The sequence below is a fragment of the Carassius carassius genome, chromosome 3 (genome assembly GCF_963082965.1).
Source record: "Carassius carassius chromosome 3, fCarCar2.1, whole genome shotgun sequence".
Taxonomy (NCBI): Eukaryota; Metazoa; Chordata; class Actinopteri; order Cypriniformes; family Cyprinidae; genus Carassius; species Carassius carassius.
Window position 1 is genome coordinate 31,644,701 of NC_081757.1, and position 25,425 is coordinate 31,670,125.

Below are 25,425 nucleotides of genomic sequence, written 5' to 3' on the forward strand. Positions count from 1 at the left end.
GTGCTGTTGTTTGCGCACAAAAAAAGCTAATTATTATTATTATTTTTCTTTCTTTTCTTTTTTTAAAAATATTTTTTAGCACAATTATTTTCATGGAAATGTACCCCTTAAATACACACTAAAAGTACTCATATAAGAAAAGGGCTTTAAGGGGTTATAGGAGAATTAAACTCAGTACTGACTAAAATAGTAAATAAATGCATTTAAAAAATGAAGATGAATAGTGTTCAAAATTTCTTAGATATTAACTACAGTAACATCTAACTATCAAATAAATAAAGCTTTAGAGCTCTTATTCAGCACTTTGTTTACAGCTTGCACAAAGAGTGGAGCTGGGGGTGGTCATAGCCCCACAGCCACCCCAACCCCCGACTCGAAATAGTCCACATCTCCAGGGAACAGAGGATTTTAAAAGAGGGGAATAGAACATGATTTTACACTCTAGACTGGTTAAGCGTCCCTACCTGGCCACCCCTATGAAAATATCCTGGCTTTGACCCTGATTTTTAGAATATACATATGGGCGTACATGTCACTAAGGGCACAATAAATCATTGCAAGACTATAAAAGCTTAGGCTTTAGGATTACCAGCAACAGTAAATGTTTCCTTTAATTTGTTGTAGAAACCCCCTCATTGGCAATTGGAAGACAGCGGCAACACTAAAGCATGAAAAGCAGCACTAGAGAGCCAACAAGTTTAAGTTTGCAGATACATAATTTGTTTGCATAACTATGATTTCCATTTAGATATATAAAATCTGTCCCATCTGTGGCACCTAAGACCCTAATTGGGTCAGAAATTAAAAATTACATTAAATTCACATTTGAAAAGCTAAAAAATTTGCATATTTTAGGGCAGAATCTGAAAATTGTATTTGAAGCCAATTTGTTTGAGCATGTGGGTTAAAACTTAAACCGTCATGTGCTTACCTGGCACATAAACTTTACAGGATCTGCAGCCTGTTGAAGGAAGTGGGCAATGTCTTCCATGATGGTGTAGTATTGTAAGCAGGCATTGCCTTTCACGAGGCCTTTACTGTAAAGTGTTACAATCACATGTCCAGAAGTAAAATCTGAAAACACAAATTATATTGCCACCAAAAAATGATTTTACGAATTTTATATGTCAATTTCTTATATGGATATGGAACAACATATATATTTTTTTCTTTTACAATTCAATTAGAAAGAATGTAAATAAAGAATAAATAATGACAAATAATTTTTGTGGCATGTGTTCCTTTAACATGCAACCATAACATTTTCTACACCCTTAAAGTTTTAAAATTTAAGCATCTATGTAGACCAATTTTACCAGGTGCCATCACTTTCAGTGTGCTCTCATTCCAATTTACAGGCTTCACTTTCACTCGCTGCTTATTCCCACTGAACTCGACCACTGAATCTTTGCTGGCCATGGCCTCCTGCAGAAGAATGAAGATCTCCATTGGATTCTGTGAAGACACACAGCATGGCATCAGTCTAATCTATATACTGTGAGAAGCTCTTGCTCAATTAGTTGGCAGTGTTAAGCATTTGCTAACAAGACACTTTTCCACTGCGTGGTACAACTTGGCTCGGCACGGCTCACTTTGCGTTTCCACTGCAGTTTAGTACCACTTTAGAGTAGGCGGGATTATTCACATTCATTGCTCCGCCTCTCCTGCTGCGACTCCAGAATTTTTTTTTCATTCCACAGCACCCCATCAAGCTCTCGCTGGGGTCTGCTCCTCTGCTATCAACGAGAGGAACGCCTGTACTTCCTCAGCAGACATCGAAACAACAATTTTTTAATTGTTAAAAAAGGTGCGCTTGTTCAAAACATTGCATTTGATGCTTCGCAAGCTGTGCGGATTTAAAACTAGTGGTTCTGTTGTGTCTCTATGTCATAAGTTCAGTGACACAGATACTGACCAATCTCCCCGGCCAATGAGTGATCAGCAGAGTTTACATCTCACGTTTTGGTAACAGTATGGTTCACTTGGAACCTCAACTGAGGTGGTACTGAAAAAAGTACCAGGTACCAGCTACTGTATCCAGTGGAAAACCCTTGAAAGTGATACATGTCCCTATCAAGTGTGCTACACTAGTCCTTAAAAGTGAATCTTAAGGCGGGCGTACACGGTGCGATTTTTGCTGTCTTACGAGTTCGCACGAGATCGCGTATGCTCGTATGGTCGCGGCTTGTATCATTTGCGATGAATTACGAGCCGAGCAGAGTGGCTTACGAGCACTTCCCGACCTCCCGATCATTTTTAAACTCGTATCAATATTTTATATGCAGTTTCGAGAGAGGGAGAGCAGTTATAATAGGCACGTTCGACTTGAAGCAGTGCTACACAGAATGATCACCTGTATGACATCAAAGTACCGCGAGAGCGATTCGAATGCATTGGATATTTTTGTGCTCTCTTATCGCTCTTGCGGTACTTTAATGTCATACAGTGATCCTTCTGTGCGTGCAGCGGTGATTCAAGTCGAAAGCGTCTATCTACTTCATGCGATTGCTTCTGGAATTCGCAGGTTGTAAAATCGTGTCGTATATCATCTCGTCCGTACGATTTTCAGATAAACTCACTCATGCCGTGTGCGTGGACATACGATCTTCCGACCATCCGAATTCGCACCGTGTAAGCCCGCCTTTATCTAATTTATTTTCATCGTTCACTTTTATTTTATACCCGTGAGTGCAGTACACTCACGGGTACCCGTGAGTGGAGTACACCTGCATTGCGTTAGCACTCGTTAGCTTGTCATTAGCGTTTTCATTCGAACCTATCGCTGTTGTCTTTTCTCCTCTCCTCTCTCTCGCTCCAGTTTTTCACAAGTTCATCAAACAACCGCTGTAAGAATATTTCATCAAGCACGGTGAGTAATGGCTTCTCCTGCTATTGTTATTTGCACCTCTAGTCACATGTACAGTTTATCTATCTCTGTCGCAGATGAGGGATTTACATGTGATAAATGCAGGGAAATAGTTAGGCTGACAGAGAAGATTTCAGAATTAGAGACATGCATCCAAACTTTAATTGAGGACAGTAAGAATGTTAGGGCTCTAGATACGGCTTTGGATGCGTCTAGCTCAGGGATTCCTGTACATTGTTCGGTTCCGGCAACAGAGCCCCTGCAGCAGGGCAACTGAGTGACAGTGAGGCAGCGTAGTCGTGGGTCAAAACACCGCTCTTCTGTTCTGATCAAAACATTAAACAGGTTCTCCCCACTCAGTGATGCACCCACTGAGAAACCTGATGAAAGTGCTCTAGCTACTGGTGATTCTATTGTACGGAACGTGAATATAGAGTCACCAGCGACCATAGTCAAATGTTTACCGGGAACCAGAGCGCCTGACATCTTGGCAAATTTAAAAGTGCTAGCTAATGCAAAACGTAAATACAGTAAGATTGTTATTCATGCCGGCACTAATGATGTTCGACTTCGCCAGTCGGAGATCACTAAAAATAACATTAAAGAGGTGTGTGAACATGCAAGCACGATTTCAGACACTGTAATATGCTCTGGTCCCCTCCCTGCTTACCGTGGTGACGAGATGCATAGCAGATTGTCATCACTCAATGGCTGGATGTCTAAGTGGTGCCCACAGAATAACATAGGTTTCATAGACAATTGGACGAGCTTTTGGGGCAGACCTGACCTGTTGAAAAGAGATGGTCTTCATCCCTCCTGGGGTGGCGCCACTCTTCTCTCTAGAAATATGGCAAATAGTCTTAGTGTTTATACTTGACTAACTGGGGCCCAGGTCAGGAAGCAGACAGACTGGCTAAACCGACTGTCTGCTAGCTGCCTCACGTCACAGAGGTCAGTTAATTCTCAGCACATAGAGACTCTTTCACCTAGATATCACACTATAGAGACTGTGTCTGTTCCCCGAACTAGAAAATACAAAAAACGTCCAAACCAAGTTAAGATTAACAATTTAATTGAGGTTCAACAAATAAAAAACAGATGCAATATGGATAAACAAATGATAAAGCTTGGCTTATTGAATATCAGATCCCTTTCTATGAAAACACTTTTTGTAAATAATATGATCACTGATCATAATCTAGATGTGCTCTGTTTGACAGAAACCTGGCTAAAACCTGATGATTGTATTATTTTAAATGAGTCCACCCCCCAAGAGTACTGTTATAAACATGAGCCGTGTCTAAAAGACAAAGGGGGAGGTGTTGCTTCAATTTATAACAACGTTTTCAGGATTTCTCAGAGAGCAGGCTTCAAGTATAACTCGTTTGAAGTAATGGTGCTTCATATAACATTATCCAGAGAAACAAATGTTAATGATAAATCCCCTGTTATGTTTGTACTGGCTACTGTATATACAGGCCACCAGGGCACCATACAGACTTTATTAAAGAGTTTGGTGATTTTACATCCGAGTTAGTTCTGGCTGCAGATAAAGTTTTAATAGTTGGTGATTTTAATATCCATGTTGATAATGAAAAAGATGCATTGAGATCAGCACTTATAGACATTCTGAACTCTATTGGGGTTAGACAACACGTTTCAGGACCTACTCATTGTCGAAATCATACTCTAGATTTAATACTGTCACATGTAATTGATGTTGATAGTGTTGAAATTACGCAGCCAATTGATGATATCTCAGATCATTATTTAGTTTTGTGCAAACTTCATATAGCCAAAACTGTAAATTCTACTTCTTGTTACACGTATGGAGGAACCATCACTTCTACCACAAAAGACTGCTTTTTAAGTTATCTTAATAATGTATCCAAATTCCTTAGCATATCCAAAACCTCAGAACAACTTGATGATGTAACAGAAACTATAGACTCTCTCTTTTCTAGCACTTTACATACAGTTGCTCCTTTACACTTAAGGAAGGTTAAGGAAACCAGTATGACACCATGGTATAATGAGCATACTCGCACCCTAAAGAGAGCAGCCCGAAAAGTGGAGTGCAGCTGGAGGAAAACAAAACTAGAGGTATTTCGTATTGCTTGGCGGGAAAGTAACCTATCCTACAGAAAAGCATTAAAAACTGCTAGATCCGATTACTTTTCTTCTCTTTTAGAAGAAAACAAACATAACCCCAGGTATTTATTCAATACAGTGGCTAAATTAACGAAAAATAAAGCCTCAATAAGTGTTGACATTTCCCAACATCACAGCAGTATTGACTTTATGAACTACTTTACTTCTAAAATCAATACTATTAGAGATAAAATTGTAACCATTCAACCGTCAGCTACAGTATCACATCAGACAGTGCACTATAGACCCCCTGAGGAACAGTTCCACTCATTATCTACTATAGGAGAGGAAGAATTGTATAAACTTGTTAAATCATCTAAACCAACAACATGTATGTTAGACCCTATACCATCTAAGCTCCTAAAAGAGGTGCTTCCAGAAGTCATAGATCCTCTTCTGACTATTATTAATTCCTCATTGTCATTTGGATATGTCCCCAAAACCTTCAAACTGGCTGTTATTGGTAAATGGACTGCATTTATATAGCGCTTTCAACAGACCACATGGTCATCCAAAGCGCTTTACAATTTGCCTCACATTCACCCATTCACACTCACATTCACACACCGACTGCGGTGTCTGCCATTCAAGGCGCCATCCAGCTCGTCGGGAGCAGCTGGGGTTAGCTGTCTTGCTCAAGGACACCTCGACACTTGGTCAGGTGGAGCCGGGGATTGAACCACCAACCTTCCGGTTTGTAGACAACCTACATGAACCACTGAGCCACTGCCGTTATTAAGCCTCTCATCAAAAAAACACAACTTGACCCCAAAGAACTAGTTAATTATAGACCAATCTCGAATCTCCCTTTTCTGTCCAAGATACTAGAAAAGGTTGTATCCTCACAATTATATTCCTTTTTAGAGAAAAAATGGTATATGTGAGGATTTCCAGTCAGGATTTAGACCGTATCATAGTACTGAGACTGCTCTCCTTGGAGTTACAAATGACCTGCTCTTATCATCTGATCGTGGTTGTATCTCTCTATTAGTTTTATTGGATCTTAGTGCTGCGTTTGACACAATTGACCACAACATTCTTTTTCATAGACTTGAACACTTTGTTGGCATTAATGGAAGTGCATTAGCATGGTTTAAATCGTACATATATGACCGCCATCAGTTCGTAGCAGTGAATGAAGAAGTATCATATCGATCACAAGTGCAGTATGGAGTACCTCAAGGCTCAGTACTAGGGCCGCTACGCTTCACGCTTTATATGTTACCCTTGGGAGATATCATCAGGAAACATGGTGTTAGCTTTCACTGTTATGCTGATGATACTCAGCTCTATATTTCTTTGCGGCCCGGTGAAACACACCAATTTTAAAAACTAATGGTATGCATAGTCGATATAAAAAACTGGATGGCGAGTAATTTCTTACTGCTAAATTCTGAAAGAACAGAGGTGTTAATTATAGGACCTAAAAACTCTGCATGTAATAACCTAGAACACTGTCTAAGACTTGATGGCTGATCTCTCAATTCTTCGTCTTCAGTTAGGAACCTATGTGTGCTATTTAATCGCAATCTTTCCTTAGAAAGCCACGTTTCTAGCATTTGTAAAACTGCATTTTTCCATCTCAAAAATATATCTAAATTACGGCCAATGCCTATGCGTATGTCAAATGCAGGTATGTTAATCCATGCATTTATGACCTCAAGGTTAGATTATTGTAATGCTTTATTGGGTGGTTGGTCTGCACGCTTAGTAAACAAACTACAGCTAGTCCAAAATGCAGCAGCAAGAGTTCTTACTAGAACCAGGAAGTATGACCATATTAGCCCGGTCCTGTCAATACTGTACTTTAACCTGGCTTACACATAACATACTAATATGCTTTTAATATCCAAATCCGTTAAAGGATTTTTAGGCTGCATTAATTAGGTAAACCGGAACCGGGAACACTTCCCATAACACCCGATCTACTTGCTACATCATTAGAAGAATGGCATCTATGCTAATATTAGTCTGTTTCTCTCTTATTCCGAGGTCATCGTAGCCACCAGATCCAGTCTGTATCCAGATCAGAGGGTCACTGCAGTCACTTGATCCAGTACGTATCCAGACCAGATGGTGGATCAGCACCTAGAAAGGACCTCTACATCCCTGAAAGACAACTGGAGCCCCAGATACAGATCCCCTGTCTCAGATGACCACCAGGACAAGTCCACAGGAAACAGATGATTCTTCTGCACAATCTGACTTTGCTCCAGCCTGGAATTGAACTACTGGTTTCGTCTGGTCAGAGGAGAACTGGCCCCCCAACTGAGCCTGGTTTCTCCCAAGGGTTTTTTCTCCATTCTGTCACCAATGGAGTTTCGGTTCCTTGCCGCTGTCGCCTCTAGCTTGCTTAGTTGGGGACACTTCATCTACAGCGATATCGTTGACTTGATTGCAAATAAATGCACAGACACTATTTAAACTGAACATTGATGACATCACTGAATTCAATGATGAACTGCCTTTAACTGTCATTTTGCACACTGTTTTCCTAATGAATGTTGTTCAGTTGCTTTGACACAATTTATTTTGTTTAAAGCGCTATATAAATAAAGGTGACTTGACTTGACTTGAAGCCAATGCATTTTGATCGCTCCCAGGTGGTTGGTCCAAGCATAGGTCATAAACCCTTCCCTCTGCATGTAATCTAATGGGATTTGTGGTAACACTTTAGAATAGGTAACACTTGTTAACTATTAACTACGGCATTTCTCTCATTAAATTCTTAATTTGCTGCTTATTGATAGTTAGTAAGGTAGTTGTTAGGTTTAGGTACTGGGTAAGATTAGGGATGTAGAATAAAGTCAATTAGAATAAGACATTAATATGTTCTTAATTAGCACTAATATATGGATAATATTCTAGTAATATGCATGCTAATAAGCAACTAAGAGGTGTTACCTATTCTAAAGTGTTCAAATATGGTTTTTGTAATATGATGTAGATTTGATCACGGTGATATAAGTTCAAGTGTTCCTTTTTTTAAATACGTTTGGTTTGAATTAGTAATGTGCTGCTATAAAAACTGGAGTGTAACGCCATGATTGACAGCTGAGACTGACAGCTTCTGAGGTGCCAACAGACTTTTTTAGGATCTCCAGGAAGAGATTGGAGTTGTATTTACCCTATTTGAACACAAGTCTCTTTTACAGCAGACAAAAATTGGAGTGGTCAGGATTATTAAAAAGGGTCAGGGGCGTGTGTTTGTGATCGTGTGGGATTGTGGGCGAGACGCGGATTGTGGGCGGAAAACAGTGTGTCAATAATGCAAAATGATAGTTAAAGGCAGTTCATCATTGAATTCAGTGATGTCATCTCTGTTCAGTTAAATAGTGTCTGTGCATTTATTTGCAATCAAGTCAACGATATCGCTGTAGATGAAGTGACCCCAACTAAGCAAGCCAGAGGCGACAGCGGCAAGGAACCGAAACTCCATCGGTGACAGAATGGAGAAAAAAACCTTGGGAGAAACCAGGCTCAGTTGGGGGGCCAGTTCTCCTCTGACCAGACGAAACCAGTAGTTCAATTCCAGGCTGCAGCAAAGTCAGATTGTGCAGAAGAATCATCTGTTTCCTGTGGTCTTGTCCTGGTGGTCGTCTGAGACAAGGTCTTTACAGGGGATCTGTATCTGGGGCTCTAGTTGTCCTGGTCTCGGCTGTCTTTCAGGGCAGTAGAGGTCCTTTCTAGGTGCTGATCCACCATCTGGTCTGGATACGTACTGGATCCGGGTGACTGCAGTGACCCTCTGATCTGGATACAGACTGGATCTGGTGGCTACGGTGACCTCGGAATAAGAGAGAAACAGACAAATATTAGCATAGATGCCATTCTTCTAATGATGTAGCAAGTACATAGGGTATTATGGGAAGTGTTTCCGGTTCCAGTTTACCTAATTAATGCAGCCTAAAAATCCTTTAATGGATTTGGATATTAAAAGCATATTAGTATGTTATGTGTAAGCCAGGTTAAAACCCCTTTACTTGCAAACATCGCAGACGGCCCCAGTTTATTATTGTTTCACTTTCACAGCAAGTTAAACATCACTCTCTTACTTGTTCTGGACAAACTGTGCATCAATTGAAAGTTTAAAGACTTCGATACTTGACCAATGTTTTGATAAAACATTGTTGTAGTGAAAGTTATTTAGTAATTTATGTCAGGAGTGCAAAATAATAAATCCGTATTATGCCACATTTTTAATAGAAAATTCACCACTCATTCATATTCGGTCATGTCAGCAGCTGTTTATTTGTGTTCACATAGACTCACTGAACAGCTTCAATAAGGATTTATAGACCAAAGATGCATATCCGCGGAGATATATGGATATATTTACTGATGTTTACTCCATATTTCTTCAGACAGAATCGTCATTTCTATTCATTTTCCACTGATTTACGTGATCTGATGATAAACAGCCTCTCCCAGCCATCTCTGTGTGTGTGTGCAGTGCTGGGTGCTCGTGTGTGTGTCAGTCAGACTCCGATTGGTCCTTCTCCTTGTCAATCTTAGAGTGTCATAACCGGACACCGCCACATCGTGTCACATGCTTCCTGTACACTTCCTGGTAGTTATCTGGCCAAAACAACACTGAAACACTTCTGTACACACAAAATATCCGAATAATAAACCCGCGATTACGATAGTAAAGCTTGGTATGAGATTTTCTTGAGATCTAGGGCGTTTTTATAAAAAAATCCGAAAATGTACATCTGCAAAGCTAACTTGTGTAGCGATTCCATTAGTTTTTTAAATTGGTGTGTTTCACCGGGCCCCAAAGAAATATAGAGCTGAGTATCATCAGCATAACAGTAAAAGCTAACACCATGTTTCCATGATGATATCTCCCAAGGGTAACATATAAAGCATGAAGAGTAGCGGCCCTAGTACTGTGCCTTGAGGTACTCCATTCTGCACTTGTGATCGATATGATACATCTTCATTGACTGCTACGAACTGATGGCGGTCATATAAGTACGATTTAAACCATGCTAATGCACTTCCATTGATGCCAACAAAGTGTTCAAGTCTATGCAAAAGAATGTTGTGGCCAATTGTGTCAAACGCAGCACTAAGATCCAATAAAACTAATAGAAAACTAATACACCCACGATCAGATGATAAGAGCAGATCATTTGTAACTCTAAGGAGAGCAGTCTCAGTACTATGATATGGTCTAAATCCTGACTGGAAATCCTCACATATACCATTTTTCACTAAGAAGGAATATAATTGTGAGGATACCACCTTTTCTAGTATCTTGGAGAGAAAAGGGAGATTCAAGATTGGTCTATAATTAACTAGTTCTTTGGAGTCAAGTTGTGGTTTTTTGATGAGAGGCTTAATAACAGCCAGTTTGAAGGTTTTGGGGACGTATCCTAATGACAATGAGGAATTAATAATAGTCAGAAGAGGATCTATGACTTCTGGAAGTACCTCTTTTAGGAGCTTAGATGGTATAGGGTCTAACATACATGTTGTTGGTTTAGATGATTTAACAAGTTTATACAATTCTTCGTCTCCTATACTAGAGAATGAGTGGAACTGTTCCTCAGGGGGTCTATAGTGCACTGTCTGATGTGATACTGTAGCTGACGGCTGAATGGTTGCAATTTTATCTCTAATAGTATCAATTTTAGAAGTAAAGTAGTTCATAAAGTCATTACTGCTGTGGTGTTGGGAAATGTCAACACTTGTTGAGGCTTTATTTTTCGTTAATTAAGCCACTGTATTGAATAAATACCTGGGGTTATGTTTGTTTTCTTCTAAAAGAGAAGAAAAGTAATCGGCTCTAGCAGTTTTTAATGCTTTTCTGTAGGATAGCTTACTTTCCCGCCAAGCAATACAAAATACCTCTAGTTTTGTTTTCCTCCAGCTGCGCTCCATTTTTCGGGCTGCTCTCTTTAGGGTGCGAGTATGCTCATTATACCATGGTGTCAAACTGTTTTCCTTAACCTTCCTTAAGCGTAAAGGAGCAACTGTATTTAAAGTGCTAGAAAAGAGAGAGTCCATAGTTTCTGTTACATCATCAAGTTGTTCTGAGGTTTTGGATATGCTAAGGAATTTGGATACATCAGGAAGATAACTTAAAAAGCAGTCTTTTGTGGTAGAAGTGATGGTTCTTCCATACTTGTAACAAGAAGTAGAATTTACAATTTTGGCTATATGAAGTTTGCACAGAACTAAATAATGATCTGAGATATCATCACTTGGCTGCATAATTTCGACACTATCAACATCAATTCCATGTGACAGTATTAAATCTAGAGTATGATTTCGACAATGAGTAGGTCCTGAAACGTGTTGTCTAACCCCAATAGAGTTCAGAATGTCTATAAATGCTGATCCCAATGCATCTTTTTCATTATCAACATGGACATTAAAATCACCAACTATTAAAACTTTATCTGCAGTCAGAACTAACTCGGATGTAGAACAAACTCTTTAATAAAGTCTGTATGGTGCCCTGGTGGCCTGTATACAGTAGCCAGTACATACATAACAGGGGATTTATCATTAACATTTGTTTCTCTGGATAATGTTATATGAAGCACCATTACTTCAAACGAGTTATACTTGAAGGCTGCCCTCTGAGAAATCCTGAAAACGTTGTTATAAATTGAAGCAACACCTCCCCCTTTGCCTTTTAGACGCGGCTCATGTTTATAACAGTAATCTTGGGGGATGGACTCATTTAAAATAATGTAATCATCAGGTTTTAGCCAGGTTTCTGTCAAACAGAGTACATCTATATTATGATCAGTGATCATATTATTTACAAAAAGTGTTTTCGTAGAAAGGGATCTGATATTCAATAAGCCAAGCTTTATCATTTGTTTATCCATATTGCATCTGTTTTTTATTTGTTGAACCTCAATTAAATTGTTAATCTTAACTTGGTTTGGACATTTTTTGTATTTTCTAGTTCGGGGAACAGACACAGTCTCTATAGTGTGATATCTAGGTGAAAGAGTCTCTATGTGCTGAGAATTAACTGACCTCTGTGACGGGAGGCAGCTAGCAGACGGTTGGTTTAGCCAGTCTGTCTGCTTCATGACCTGGGCCCCAGTTAGTCAAGTATAAACTCTAAGACTATTTGCCATATTTCTAGAGAGAAGAGTGGCGCCACCCCAGGAGGGATGATGACCATCTCTTTTCAACAGGTCAGGTCTGCCCCAAAAGCTCGTCCAATTGTCTATGAAACCTATGTTATTCTGTGGGAACCACTTAGACATCCAGCCATTGATTGATGACAATCTGCTATGCATCTCGTCACCACGGTAAGCAGGGAGGGGACCAGAGCATATTACAGTGTCTGACATCGTGCTTGCAAGTTCACACACCTCTTTAATGTTATTTTTAGTGATCTCCGACTGGCGAAGTCGAACATCATTAGCGCGGGCATGAATAACAATCTTACTGTATTTACGTTTAGCATTAGCCAGCACTTTTAAATTTGCCAAGATGTCAGGCGCTCTGGCTCCCGGTAAACATTTGACTATGGTGGCTGGTGTCTCTATATTCACGTTCCGTACAATAGAATCACCAATAACTAGAGCACTTTAATCAGGTTTCTCAGTGGGTGCATCACTGAGTGGGGAAAACCTGTTTTATGTTTTGATCGTAACAGAAGAGCGGTGTTTTGACCCACGACTATGCTGCCTCACCGTCACTCAGTTGCCCTGCTGCAGGGGCTCTGTTGCCAGAACCGAACAATGTACTGGAATCTCTGAGCTAGACGCATCCAAAGCCGTATCTAGAGCCCTAACATTCTTACTGTCCTCAATTAAAGTTTGGATGCGTGTCTCTAATTCTGAAATCTTCTCTGTCAGCCTAACTATTTCCCTGCATTTATCACATGTGAATCCCTCATCTGCGACAGAGATAGATAAACTGTACATGTGGCAAGAGGTGCAAATAACAATAGCAGGAGAAGCCATTACTCACCGTGCTTGATGAAATATTCTTACTGCGGTTGTTTGATGAACTTGTGAAAAACTGGAGCGAGAGAGAGGAGAGGAGAAAAGAAAACAGCGATAGGTTCGAATGAAAACGCTAATGACAAGCTAACGAGTGCTAACGCTTTGCAGGTGTACTGCACTCACGGATATAAAATAAAAGTGAACGATCAAAGTTAATCTGATAAGATTGATCGATAATATCAAAAATATGGTATGAATTAAGTTATATTTTATCACTTTAAAAAACAGAGAGTGATAGTAAGATAAAGATTCTAGAGAAAAAATAAAATAAAAACAGCTACACGGAGCTACGATTAGCTACAGAAGGCCAACCGGAAGTAGAGAAAACACTGTCCAACAGCGACACCCCGACATTAGTCACCTGAGAAGTTGAAATAAATATGTTAGAATCTGCACACTTTCAAGGACGCACATTTAATACATGATGGACGGAGTAAGAACCTGTCGCACAACGTAGGAGAAGCCGCATCGCGCCTACAGCATACACGTATTGCACCCAGTTCAGACAGCAGTCTAAAACAGTTAATAGAAAAGATCACTGCAGGAATGAACAAAATGTGAATTTGAAGTATTGTGTGAGACAAAACAGAACAAACAGACAGAGAACGTTTGATTTATGTCTAGTATTAGCTCTCTATATAAAGCATACTGACATAAAGACAAATGTTGTGCTAAAAGATGCACAACACAGTCTTCAAGTCTAGCATGAAGTCATTATGTACATTTACAATAATTTGGGACAAATATAATGTGATTTTATGAAAAACTTTGATGGCAGTCTGTGGTGCAGCAGGATGTGAGTCGCAGCAGTTGCAGACAGTCTTTCAATTTAACTTAATGTTTTTTAAACTGAATGTACAAAACAAACTGCTAGATGAATATATATATATATATATATATATATATATAAATATTCTAAGAGTATGTGGTATGCATGACCTACTATTTAATATTTAAAACAAGTTGCTTTATTGTAATAACATATAATTTATGATGCAGTATATTTTACACTACATACTGGGTACTTATTGTAGTATTACAACATATATCTTAAATGACATTGATGCAAATAGCAAACTGTAGTTGGCCTATATCGATTATAATTTAGTAATTATTGTAAAGTTAAAAACCACCATAGATCGAGATTACTAAAGTATGGGGATGATTTGGTTTAAAAATTGATATGAAAATTTACCTGATAAAATAACATTGCATATGGTCATTTCAGCAATGAATCATATCCGTTGAGGTTCAGTACAGTGGAAAACTAGATTACCTGTTTCCAGCTGCTCCCAGGATATAGCATATAAATATATCATAATAATTTTTGCATTTACTGAATTTAAGGTTTTTTTTTTTTTTTTTTATAGCTGAAGTGGTGTTGGTGCACTTGAGCTACCGTATGTGGTTTGAGGCAATCAGAATAAAATGTACTACAACATTTTTCTTAACTACTATGCAAACATACACCCTTGAGATGTGTAGTTACCACTGTTGGGAACGTTACTTTAAAAAAGTAATTAGTTAAGTTATAGTTACTCACTACTTGTTCCAAAAAGTAACTGAGTTAGTAACTGAATAACTCTATAATAAAAGTAACTTGTTACCAGGGAAAGTAACTGTCTGCATTTCTGTAAAAAAAAAAAAAGTTGCTATATGTCAAAGAATTTGTATTTATTTAGCAGATTTCACAAGTCAATTGAAATGAGTAGAACAGACAGGTGTTCGTACATAACTTTCAATATTTATTGCACGTCAACAGACAGCAAGAGTTTTATCCTGTACTTCAAGTATTATCTTTGTAAGAAAATTGTTTTTGGCCACTAGCTTTGTATATGCGTGTGTCACACATTACATGTTGGCTACACATTACATGCACATTCTTGCCTTTGACCACAATGAATTTGAAGTAGTGCTTATATCTCCACCTTGAAAATGCCAACTTTTCATCGGTTTGCTCCTGACCTGCCATCTCTGCTGCTGCTGCGAATCTCTGTTTAGCTGTTGCATGTGTGTGTGTGTGTTTGGCACCGCTGGCGCGTAAGCCGGCATGTGTGTAAAAACACTGGCTCTGATTGGTTACCATGAAACACATGACTCTGCCTTAGCCAATCATAATTATATGAAAAAAATATTTTTATAGAAATAGTTTACTGTGCTTTATACAGTAACAACTTTAGACAATTTACAGTAATAGCTAGGATAGTGTGCAGTCTGTGCAAAATATGAGTAGTGCAAATATACAGTATGTATGTAAAGTACTGTGACCAGAGTAGTAAAAGAGCAGGTGCAAGTTAGATTTGTGGTGTGGCGTTCAGAAGTGTCACAGCCTTGGGGAAGAAGCTCTTCCTGAGCCTACTAGTGTAACATTAACATTAACACTAGTGTAAGTTTAACATTAAACAATTTTAATTATGCAATGAATTGTATTACATAGTTAAATGCAATATCCACATACCTTAAGTTATAGAAATATTTTTATTATAAAGAAATTTTAACAGATCCTTTCCAAGAACAGAATGCAGAAAAAAACTAATTTGTAACCACTTATGCAAAATACAAAGAACAGAAAAAATTTTCATGTTCTACATTTATTTTTCATAGGTATATTATATTTTTTTTCCTTTCAGCTGTAGGCAGGAGTCCACAAATTTCTGGAGATCTTTTGCATACTTTTCACTTTCATATGCTTGCAAAGTTGTCCCTGTAGTATATGAGTAAGCAGAAAAGTCTTCCCCATTTTTGAAGTTGGAGGAGAAAATGAGATGGGACTTTTTAGACATACCCTAACTGACATGAACCGAAAAAAAAAAAAAAAACAGTTCACACAGAGCTAAACAAAGAGTGTTTAACAAGTCTTTTCACTAGATACTAGATACTTACTAACCCTTTGAATCTGCATTTAAACTGAATTTTGGAAGTTCAAACTCGCACCATAGAAGTCCATTTTATGGAGAGAAATCCTGAAATGTTTTCCTCAAAAAGCATGTTTTTACGACTGAAGAATGAAAGACATGAACATCTTGGATGACAGAGGGGTGAGTAAATTGTTGTTCCAGAAGTGAACCACTCCTTTAAGATGAATTGGAGCCCATCAGAGTGGACTTGACTTTCACCTACTTACTGTTGAATATTCTCTATTTGTTGATACTATTTTGTTCATGTTTTTATTTTCCAGTTACTTGTGTACTTTTGTAGTCCTTTGTTATTTTATTATTTATTGCTTACACAGTAACTACACGTAACCAGAAGGTAACAAGGCATCACTAGATTAAAGCCTGCGTATGTTACACTTACACTGTAATGACACATAACAAGAGGGTAACAAGGCATCACTTTAGATTAACCCTTGTGGATTGTTCAAATTCACTACCCTTTCGGTATGTTCGGGATGAAAACATCCACTCAATGAAACTGCTGTAAAAATGTTTCAGATTCATATTTTTTTTTTCTTTTTTTTTTGCATAAATCTGTTAATCAACTTCAGTCCTGATCAAAACTACCAAATGTTTTTTTTTTTAAATCCAAGATTTTAACTCTTTAAATGCCAAGTTCATAAATGATGTCACTGATTTGGGGAAAAAAACACACAAAATGACTTATTTTCAATATAAAAGTAATTGTGGCTGGATTATTTTTTTTTTTTTACTTTTTATAACAGTCTTGGGCATGTCAAAGATTAGTAGCAACATTGGCTTTGATGCATTTTTAGTTTTTGTGCAGCATTAGATTTTAATTTTTTTCTCCCTTATTTGTTGTTGGTGGCTGTTTTTGCCCCATTGACTTCCATTATAATGACATTTTTTGATTGCAAAGCCAATATAATCATGAATTCTTGATTGTTTGTGGTTTTCCCTTTTGGGAAGATGTAAAATTTGTTATTGTTACAGTTGATCACTAGGTGGGACCATTAACCCTTTAGATAGGCCTGTGCAAAAAAAGGCTTAGTTTTCTGGCTTGTATATGGAGTTATATGGAGTATAACAGCAAATTTTAGTGTTTGTGTGTGTGTGAGATTCTTGATTGTTGGTGGTTTTCCCTGTTGGGAAGAGGTAACATTTGTTATTTTTTACAGTTGATCACTAGGTGGGACCATTATCCCTTTAGATAGGCCTGTGCAAAAAAGCTTAGTTTCTGACTTGTATATGAAGCTATATGGAGTATAACAGCATATTATAGTGTGTGTGTATGTGTGTGAGAAAGAGAGAGAGAGAGTGTGTGTGAGAGAGATCTTTGTGCACTTACCTTGATGTATTTCAGAAAATCAAAATGTACACCTCAGCTCTCAGAACTACATGGAGTAAACAAAAGTGTATTTATGCACCTGCTGCCTTTTAATGGTGGTGAAAGTATTCGGTTGTTAAGTGATGACGTAAGAAGCGATGTTTCCGGGTCCAGGCCTCAACTCGCTTCACTTGAGAATATGACCTCAGCAGCAGTTTATGAGCACTGTTTATTCATATTTATAATTTAAGCTAAACGCTTTAAAACTTACGATATACACTACAGTCTCTGTGCTCACAGCATCCCAAACACAATAATTTTTATATATATTTTTTATATTTATATTTTCATTTTCTGGCTATCTGGGATTTCGTTATGGAGTTAAAGGTTAAGATTATAACTTTTTCACTAGTATTCTATCACTTTGTGAGTTTATATTAGCACCTTTTGTTGTTTTCTCGTGGTAACTGATAGAGCGTTTAGACACGGACTCGCTGCTACGTGACGTCAGACTTAACAAGCGAATAGACTAAACAAAAGCAAAGTATGTGGATTTAAACACTTGCATGCCATCGTGCTGTTCATTTAATGGTGAGAAGAGCAGCAAGCAACACGAGAAATGGCTTGACTTGTACCAAAGTTTTAGAAATGATTATGTAGCTTGACCCCTCCAGCGAGCTTCAGCTTATTTGAAGTTGGTATTGCATTTTGGTTCATAATACATTATGTTCATAAATTTGATGCAAAGTAGATTTTTTTTTACAGGATTTTAAGGTTTTAAACTGGCTTTACCATCAAGAAAAGACGAGCATTTCACATATAGGCCATCTGTACTTTTCACCATCAAAAGGCAGCAGGTGCATAAACACACTTTTTTTTATTGTTTACTCCATGTAGTTCTGAGAGCATGAGGTGCATATTTGGATTTTTTCAGATACTGTGCATCAAGGTAAGTGCACAAAGGTTTCTCTAACACCGTCTCTTTCTCTCTCTTTCTCTCTCTCACACACACACACACACACACACACACACACTATAATTTGCTATTATACTCCATATAACTCCATATACAAGCCAGAAACTAAGCCTTTTTTTGCACAGGCCTATCTAAAGGGTTAATAGTCCCACCTAGTGATCAACTGTAAAAATAAAAGTTTTACCTCTACCCAAAAAGGGAAAACCACAAACAATCAAGAATGCATGATTATATGGTGTCATGGCTTTGCAATCAAAAAATGTCGTTATAATGGAAGTCAATGGGGCAAAAACAGCCACCAACAACAAATGAGGGAGAAAAAATTAAAATCTAATGCTGCACAAAAACTAACAATGCATCAAAGCCAATCTGGTTACTAATCTTTGACATGCCCAAGACTGTGATAAAAGGTAAAAAAATATCCAGTCCACAATCACTTTTTATATTGAAAATATGAGATTTTTTGTGTGTTTTTTTTTTTTTTAAATCAGTGACATCATTTATGAACTTGGTAATTAAAGAGTTAAAATCTTGGAATTTTTTTTAAACATTTGGTAGTTTTGATCAGGACTGAGGTTGATTAATAGATTTATGCAAAATAAATTGAAAAAAAAAATAATTCACCTGGTACATTTTTACAGCAGTTTAATTTAGATGATCATAACGAAAGGGTAGTGAATTTGCCCACAGTGTACCGTTGAGTTTTTGAAAAATTTCAAAGCATTTTCCCAAAATATGGGTCAAAATAAGATTTGTCACCAAAAATCATTCCATGCTCGAACACAGAGAAAGTTGTGTCCAAAATAAGACTCAACACCCTAGTGGACGAAAACGTCTCCAACAACACATAAGGGTTAAAGCCTGTGCATGATACACTTACACGGTAACTACACATAAAAGGGTAATAAGGCATCACTTTGGAGTACAGCCCATGTATGTTTCACTTACCGTATTTTCCGGACTATAAGTCGCACTTTTTTTCATAGTTTGGCTGGTCCTGTGACTTATAGTCAGGTGCGACTTATATACGACTTAAGAGAAATAAATCAAGTTAAAACAATACCGTCTACAGCAGTGAGAGGGCGGTAGATATTTAGATATTTTTCTAAAAAAATGCAATTTATAGTCCGGTGCGACTTATATATGTTTTTTTCCTCGTGATGTATTTTTGGACTGAAGCGAATTATACTTAGGTGTATACTTAGGTATACTTAGATTTATAGCCCGAAAAATACAGTACACAATAACTACATATAACGAGGGTGTATGTTTGCACAGTAGTTGAGAAAAAGGTTGTAGTACATTTTATTATACTAGCCTCAAACCACATATGAAAGCCCAAAGTGCACCAATAGCACTACATATATATATATATATATATATATATATATATATATATATATATATATAAAACATCAATTGTACAGTAATTATATGTGTTGTGTATTATGCGGTTATATATCCTGGGAGAAGCTGGAAACAGGAAAAGAAAATATGGGGGGCTACCTGTCAAAAGTGATTGATTTATGACCCACCCCCTATTAATTATGACCCCAGGTGTCAAATTGACACGTCTGACGTCCTGTTCCAGTTTCCTTGATGTTTATGAACCCAGGTGTCAAATTGAAATCCTCTTGTTCCTTGATGTTTTATGACTGTGGCCATTTTGCGAACAGGATATAATTCAGCCATTGGGATTTACCATGTGCTATGAATTGTTAGATCAACCTTGAGTGGTCCTTCAAGTGTTCTGGTTGTTTAACACCTTTGAATAAGAACAAGAATGAATGAGATGAGAGGCATTGCACTCTTTTGTTTTGGGATGAAAGTCTCCTCCAAACATTTATCCCTATTGTCATCAATGGTTGCTCAACAGAACAAAATGGCAAACAATTATCCAAGGCAGCAACTATCTAATCCATGCATGCTTCTGAAAAAAGTGTTATGTCTGGAGAAGTTATTTTTAGACCCTAAGAGTTGCAGCACATTTTCCACTCATGAATGCAAATGAAGAAGCAGTACATACATTTAAGAAATAAAACAAGAAAGTTCTAAGAGAACTTACATGAGTTAAAGTGATATCCATGCAGTCGCGTTCCCTATCTGTGAACGAAGTTGTTCCCAGACCTGCATGCTTAGCCCACTGTCTGCTGACTGTACTGTTGTGTATTTGGTTTGCATTGTGTTACCCTGACTGCTAGTATCAAACATGTATTGAAAAGTTAGCCAGGATGTAACTTTTCACATGAATCTCCCAACTAGTCTAAAATCCTCTAAATCTTCTAAATTATTCTTTGATCTTTTCTTCAAATATCTCCTTCCTGACTTTCAGGGCCTGTACAACATTGTTTATGCTGACACCTCACCATGGTTTGATCTATAGGCTACATGTTAATGTATCTAACTTTCTGAGCAGGAAGGTGCCAGGGTGTCTACCTTTTAGTGGTGGAAGACAAAACAGCGTCATGTTTTGGGGTTGTACTTTGTTGTAGGTTGAAAGAAATCCAAACACATGTTTATCTGATCTATGGCTAAATGTTAATGGCTTAGACAAAAAATCTAAGCATTTGAGAAGACCATTACTCTCCATAGGCGTAATTGTTTTTAAACTGTACAAACTACTATCGCCATACACCCAATGCTGTACCTAAACCTACCTCATAGGAAAATATTGGCAATTTCTGAAATTCATTAAACAACATTACAGGCAAAATCATATACATTGTTTAATTTTGTTGTTATTTAAGAAATGTATTAATTTTAATCCAGCCCACATATAGTATGTGACATGTAAAGTTCAAATATACATTTCGCTTAAAGCTTCTCCGTAAAATAATTACACTCTCACTTTTTTCAGATCATTAATACAGCCAAATGTTTTTCTCATATGAATGGAAAACTCTTTGGATGTGTTTATGACTGAACTTTTTATCATTTGACAAGATCTATGTTTCAAATTATTTACCCGAGGTGTTTAACAATCACAAGGATTGCATGTTGTTTTCTGATGTTCACTAAACCTTTATTGGTGTAAATTTTCATACCTAGAACACAAAACATTGGTTTGGGGATAAAGATGAAGCTTCATGCTAACCAAGTAGTTTTATTTTTTTCTGACCATTTGTAGGTATCATGTCATTTTAAATGATTTACTAAAAGATTAAAAGCACCAGAATCTGGGATTTTCAGCATGAAAGAGATGTACAAACTGAGGATTATTTAACTATTATCATAACTTCCTTTTGACCCTAATAAACTGGTAATGAATTCTGTGGCAAGTGACACATACTTTTCTCATGATTAAATTAAATTAAATTTATGCATTTAGCAGACGCTTTTATCCAAAGCGACTTACAGTGCATGATATGTGTAAATAGCTGCACTAAAACATTTGTGAGTATTTTTGCTTGCCAGCAGATTTTTTTTTTTTCATCTAAAAATCACAATATTGTTGACAGACTTTTCTTTTGATATACCCCTAGATTTAGACATATTGTCAGGATTTCAGAAGGTCATTAAGTTTGTTGTTAGTTTGTTGGGCTGTGTATGTTTTTAGGCGAAGACTCCTCTTTGTGAGCTGTCATCATAATAGGAATAAATGAAAATTAAGAAATTTAGTAACAAGTCTTTCTCTTTGAGATATTTCTTTTAATGCAACTTCACAAAGTGTGATCACATGAAGCATCAACACAAAAATGAAGTCATGCTGTTTTACCCTTCAAACTATTACAACTAAAACAAAAACTATTGCACTGAAAGCTGTACATTGAAGTTTCCACGGTCTTGTAAAGAGTATAGATACATTTAATCTATAGCCTTTTGTACTTTCAAGAGACCAAATCATAGAGAAATAAATATGTAGTCTATAAGAAATAGAGTACAGCAAGAAAAGAAATGTATATAATGCATACAGATTTCACAAATCTGTTTTATAAACAATTGTGAAAGTTTTTAAGTGATATTTTTATTACTCCACTAGATGTAATCATCTTGTTCAGATAGCAGATGACACAATTCACATTTCGTTTGCTGTATATTTTTTAAAACTCCTCCATAAGTTTATGCCAATTCTCGTATGGGAAAGGAGCATAATGATCACATACTTATTCATTTAAGGAAATGATTAAACATTTGACTGAACTTTTTAATTATTTTGACAAACCTCCATTTCAAATTATTTTCCTTGGGGTGTTTATCGACAGAATCTTTTTCAACACAATGACATTATACATTAAAGAATGTTATCAGTTACTATCGCCATTTTCTTTGACTCAAATAAAGCAACATCTCTGGTGTACGTAAACATCTTGAATGTGTGCATGTGCTAAACATCTTTGTTTCTCAATTTCCAGTCATATTTGTTATATGTAATGAAAACACATTTGAGAACTATGATGTTCCAGACTTTTGTAAAGGTTCTTAAAAAAACTACTATAATCTTTACATAAGAATTATCTTTGCACAAAACAAATTGACTAAAAATCACTGAATTACGAAATGCAAAATTGTATACGGCATTTAGCCAAAGATAATTTTAGCTTTGAGCACATAAGAGAAAGGCTCTCCTCTTCTATGTTGTGAATGTGTGATAATCGATCTGTTCGCAGTTTGTTTTTGCATAACTTTCAGGTGATGAGTTCTTTCTGATTGTGGTCAAACATGCAGTGTATGTTCATAGGAATTTATGAACAACTACAGCATTAAAAAAAATAAAATAAAAGGATAGTCCTTATGGATGATTGTTTAAAACTAAAAGTGTGATATCCTTTTTTGGTTGTCTTTTCCCACCTTGTCTACGATCCGGTCTACTTCTGTCAAAAGGACACATAAAAGCCCTTACCTGAACTTGAAAAATGAGTCTTGTCATTTTCTTACACTTAATACAAACCCATCTATTACACATAAAGTTAGACGTTAAAAATCACTATTTCCTTTGTCTGGGTCTCTAAACATCACTCCAGTAAATAAATCACATGCAGTTAATTAGTTGAAAGGGACATGTTTTTGACCATTTTAGACAGTCTGCACCAACACACAGACACGTTTCACTGTATGTATTCTGACCAAAAGGTTTGACTTGGGAAACACGCACGACTGCAACTGCGAGTTGTCATGATTTTGTCTTAATAATTGATCTACTTTTATTAAAACAATGTGGCATGAAGTTACTGTCCTCAACAGCACAGTCCCCTGAAATATTGTAGTATATCTTTATTAATTTATTTATAAATATCTAAATGTATTTAGCTTAAATATTAGTTGTTAAGTGTTTACAAAGTTGTCAAGCCTGATGTTGATATTTTTAAGAATATTTGATATAGTTCAACATTTTTGATTTTATTGCATATATTTCACCAAACATTTCCACTAAATTTAATTACATTTTTCAACCAAAATCGAATTAATTTGAAACTATTTGTTGTAATCTTGTTGTATAAACTTAAATTATTTTAGTCAAGACAAAAAAAAAAAAAAAATCCTACTAGATAAAGTTTTGCCATGCCTAATAGAGAAGATTTTGTCAGGTTAACTACTCTGAATTTTGTCATGCCTTCTATATAAAATACTGCCATGTTAACAATGCAATGTCAACTACAAACATTTTTGTCCTGCTTACTAGAAAAAAATAAATCATTACACTTATCTAACTTGACTCTACAGTTATTTCCAAATGAAATTGAACTACGTGTGTTCTATTAAATTAAAACCTTTTTAATGTATATATATACTGTATACTGTGAAGAAAAGGTCAATATGTTAAAGTCAATAAGTTGTGTTAAATTCTGTATTTAAAACATGAGCACATTTAAACTTGCTTGTCTTCTTGCTTACAACTGCAAATATGGCAATAAAACATGCTCGGTAAGTTAAAAAATTACAATGCAAATAAAACATGAGCATACAAGAGAATATAACAGCATTTTATTTTATTTTGTTTTTAAACATGAGATTAAATGAGTAAGCCAATTAAATGAGAGCTGCTCACCATGCAAAAAAGCAGATACAAGAACATGAGCTTACAAGAAAATAAAACACAGCATTCACAAAGGGATCCTCAAACACAGCACTGCTCACACATTCTAAGTGAAGAGTTTTGTTTTCAGTTCCAGGCAGACAATTTATGCGAGTCCAGCTCCAGAATCATTTACCTTAAAAGTGTAATGGAACTCCTGTGGATAAGTAAGATTTAAAGAGTATATTACAGTAGTCCAAGTATGGCTGTAGCCAATGCTACATTACCTAAACCAGAGAGCACTTCCACATCTTCCAGCACAATGCCGATATCTTCAGGGTCTTCTGTTGAATCAGCAAAATCATGCTTTACATCACAGATCCCCAAAAAGGTCTTGATGTCCGCTTCGGTTCTTGCAGGGTCAACATCCTGTGGGAAAATAAATAAATAAATAAACAATTGCAAATGAATGGCATATAAAAAAAGAACACTTGCAGAAATTATGCCGTTACTATACAGCATGTGACTCATTATAATGATCAATCAGTCATGTAAAATCAACAAGTTTAGATTTTTATACTGCATGTTTCTTTCTTTCTTTTTTTTTTAATGAAAACTGCAATACAGCCATTAAGAAATGTGTACTCAGTTTGTTTTATACTTATGGACCTCAATTGAATATTTCTAAATAATTTAATTAATAACTACAGTACAGTAGTGTAATAAAATGCTATAACGTGACACTAAAAATACACATTTTTGGAGAGAAACAACCCAGTTATTTTCAGTGAACTATTTGACTTCCATAACACATTCATACAGCCATGAGCCATTTGAAAACAATGCTATGGCCTTCAGTCACCAGATCACAACTCAACTCAACACCTTTGGGAGACTGATGTGTTACACTTTATAAAGGAGTGGCTTTGTAAATATCACAATAATGAATTATAATAATAATAATAATAATACATTTTATTTGTAATGCACTTTACACAAATCTCAAAGTGCTACAATTAAGATCAATTAGAAAGGATAAAATACTAAAAGGTTTCATCATTAAAAGTCATAAGTTCTCGTAAAAAGAAATGGTTTTAGTCTTTTTTTAAAAGTCTCAATAGTTTGAGGTGCCCTCAGATGGTCGGGAAGGGCATTCCAAATCCGAGGAGCGGCAGAGCAGAAAGCCAGATCACCCATAGTGCTGATGTCACGTACGGTGATACAAGAAACAAGGGAGAGATCCAAATGCAGGTACGAGGTTTATTGAGGG

At 36.7% G+C, this 25,425-nt stretch overlaps 1 protein-coding gene across 2 annotated transcripts in view; it reads right to left on the minus strand.

Moving 5' to 3' along the window:
* LOC132125002 (B-cell scaffold protein with ankyrin repeats-like) overlaps positions 1-25,425 on the minus strand; it is a 338,644-nt gene that overhangs the window by 209,629 nt on the left and 103,590 nt on the right. For both annotated transcript variants that reach the window (XM_059536208.1, XM_059536200.1), the window contains exons 4-5: positions 1,317-1,455; positions 932-1,074 (exon numbers count right to left, since the gene is read on the minus strand). In XM_059536208.1, the coding sequence (XP_059392191.1) occupies positions 932-1,074; positions 1,317-1,455 (282 nt within the window). The remainder of the gene's footprint in view (positions 1-931; positions 1,075-1,316; positions 1,456-25,425) is intronic.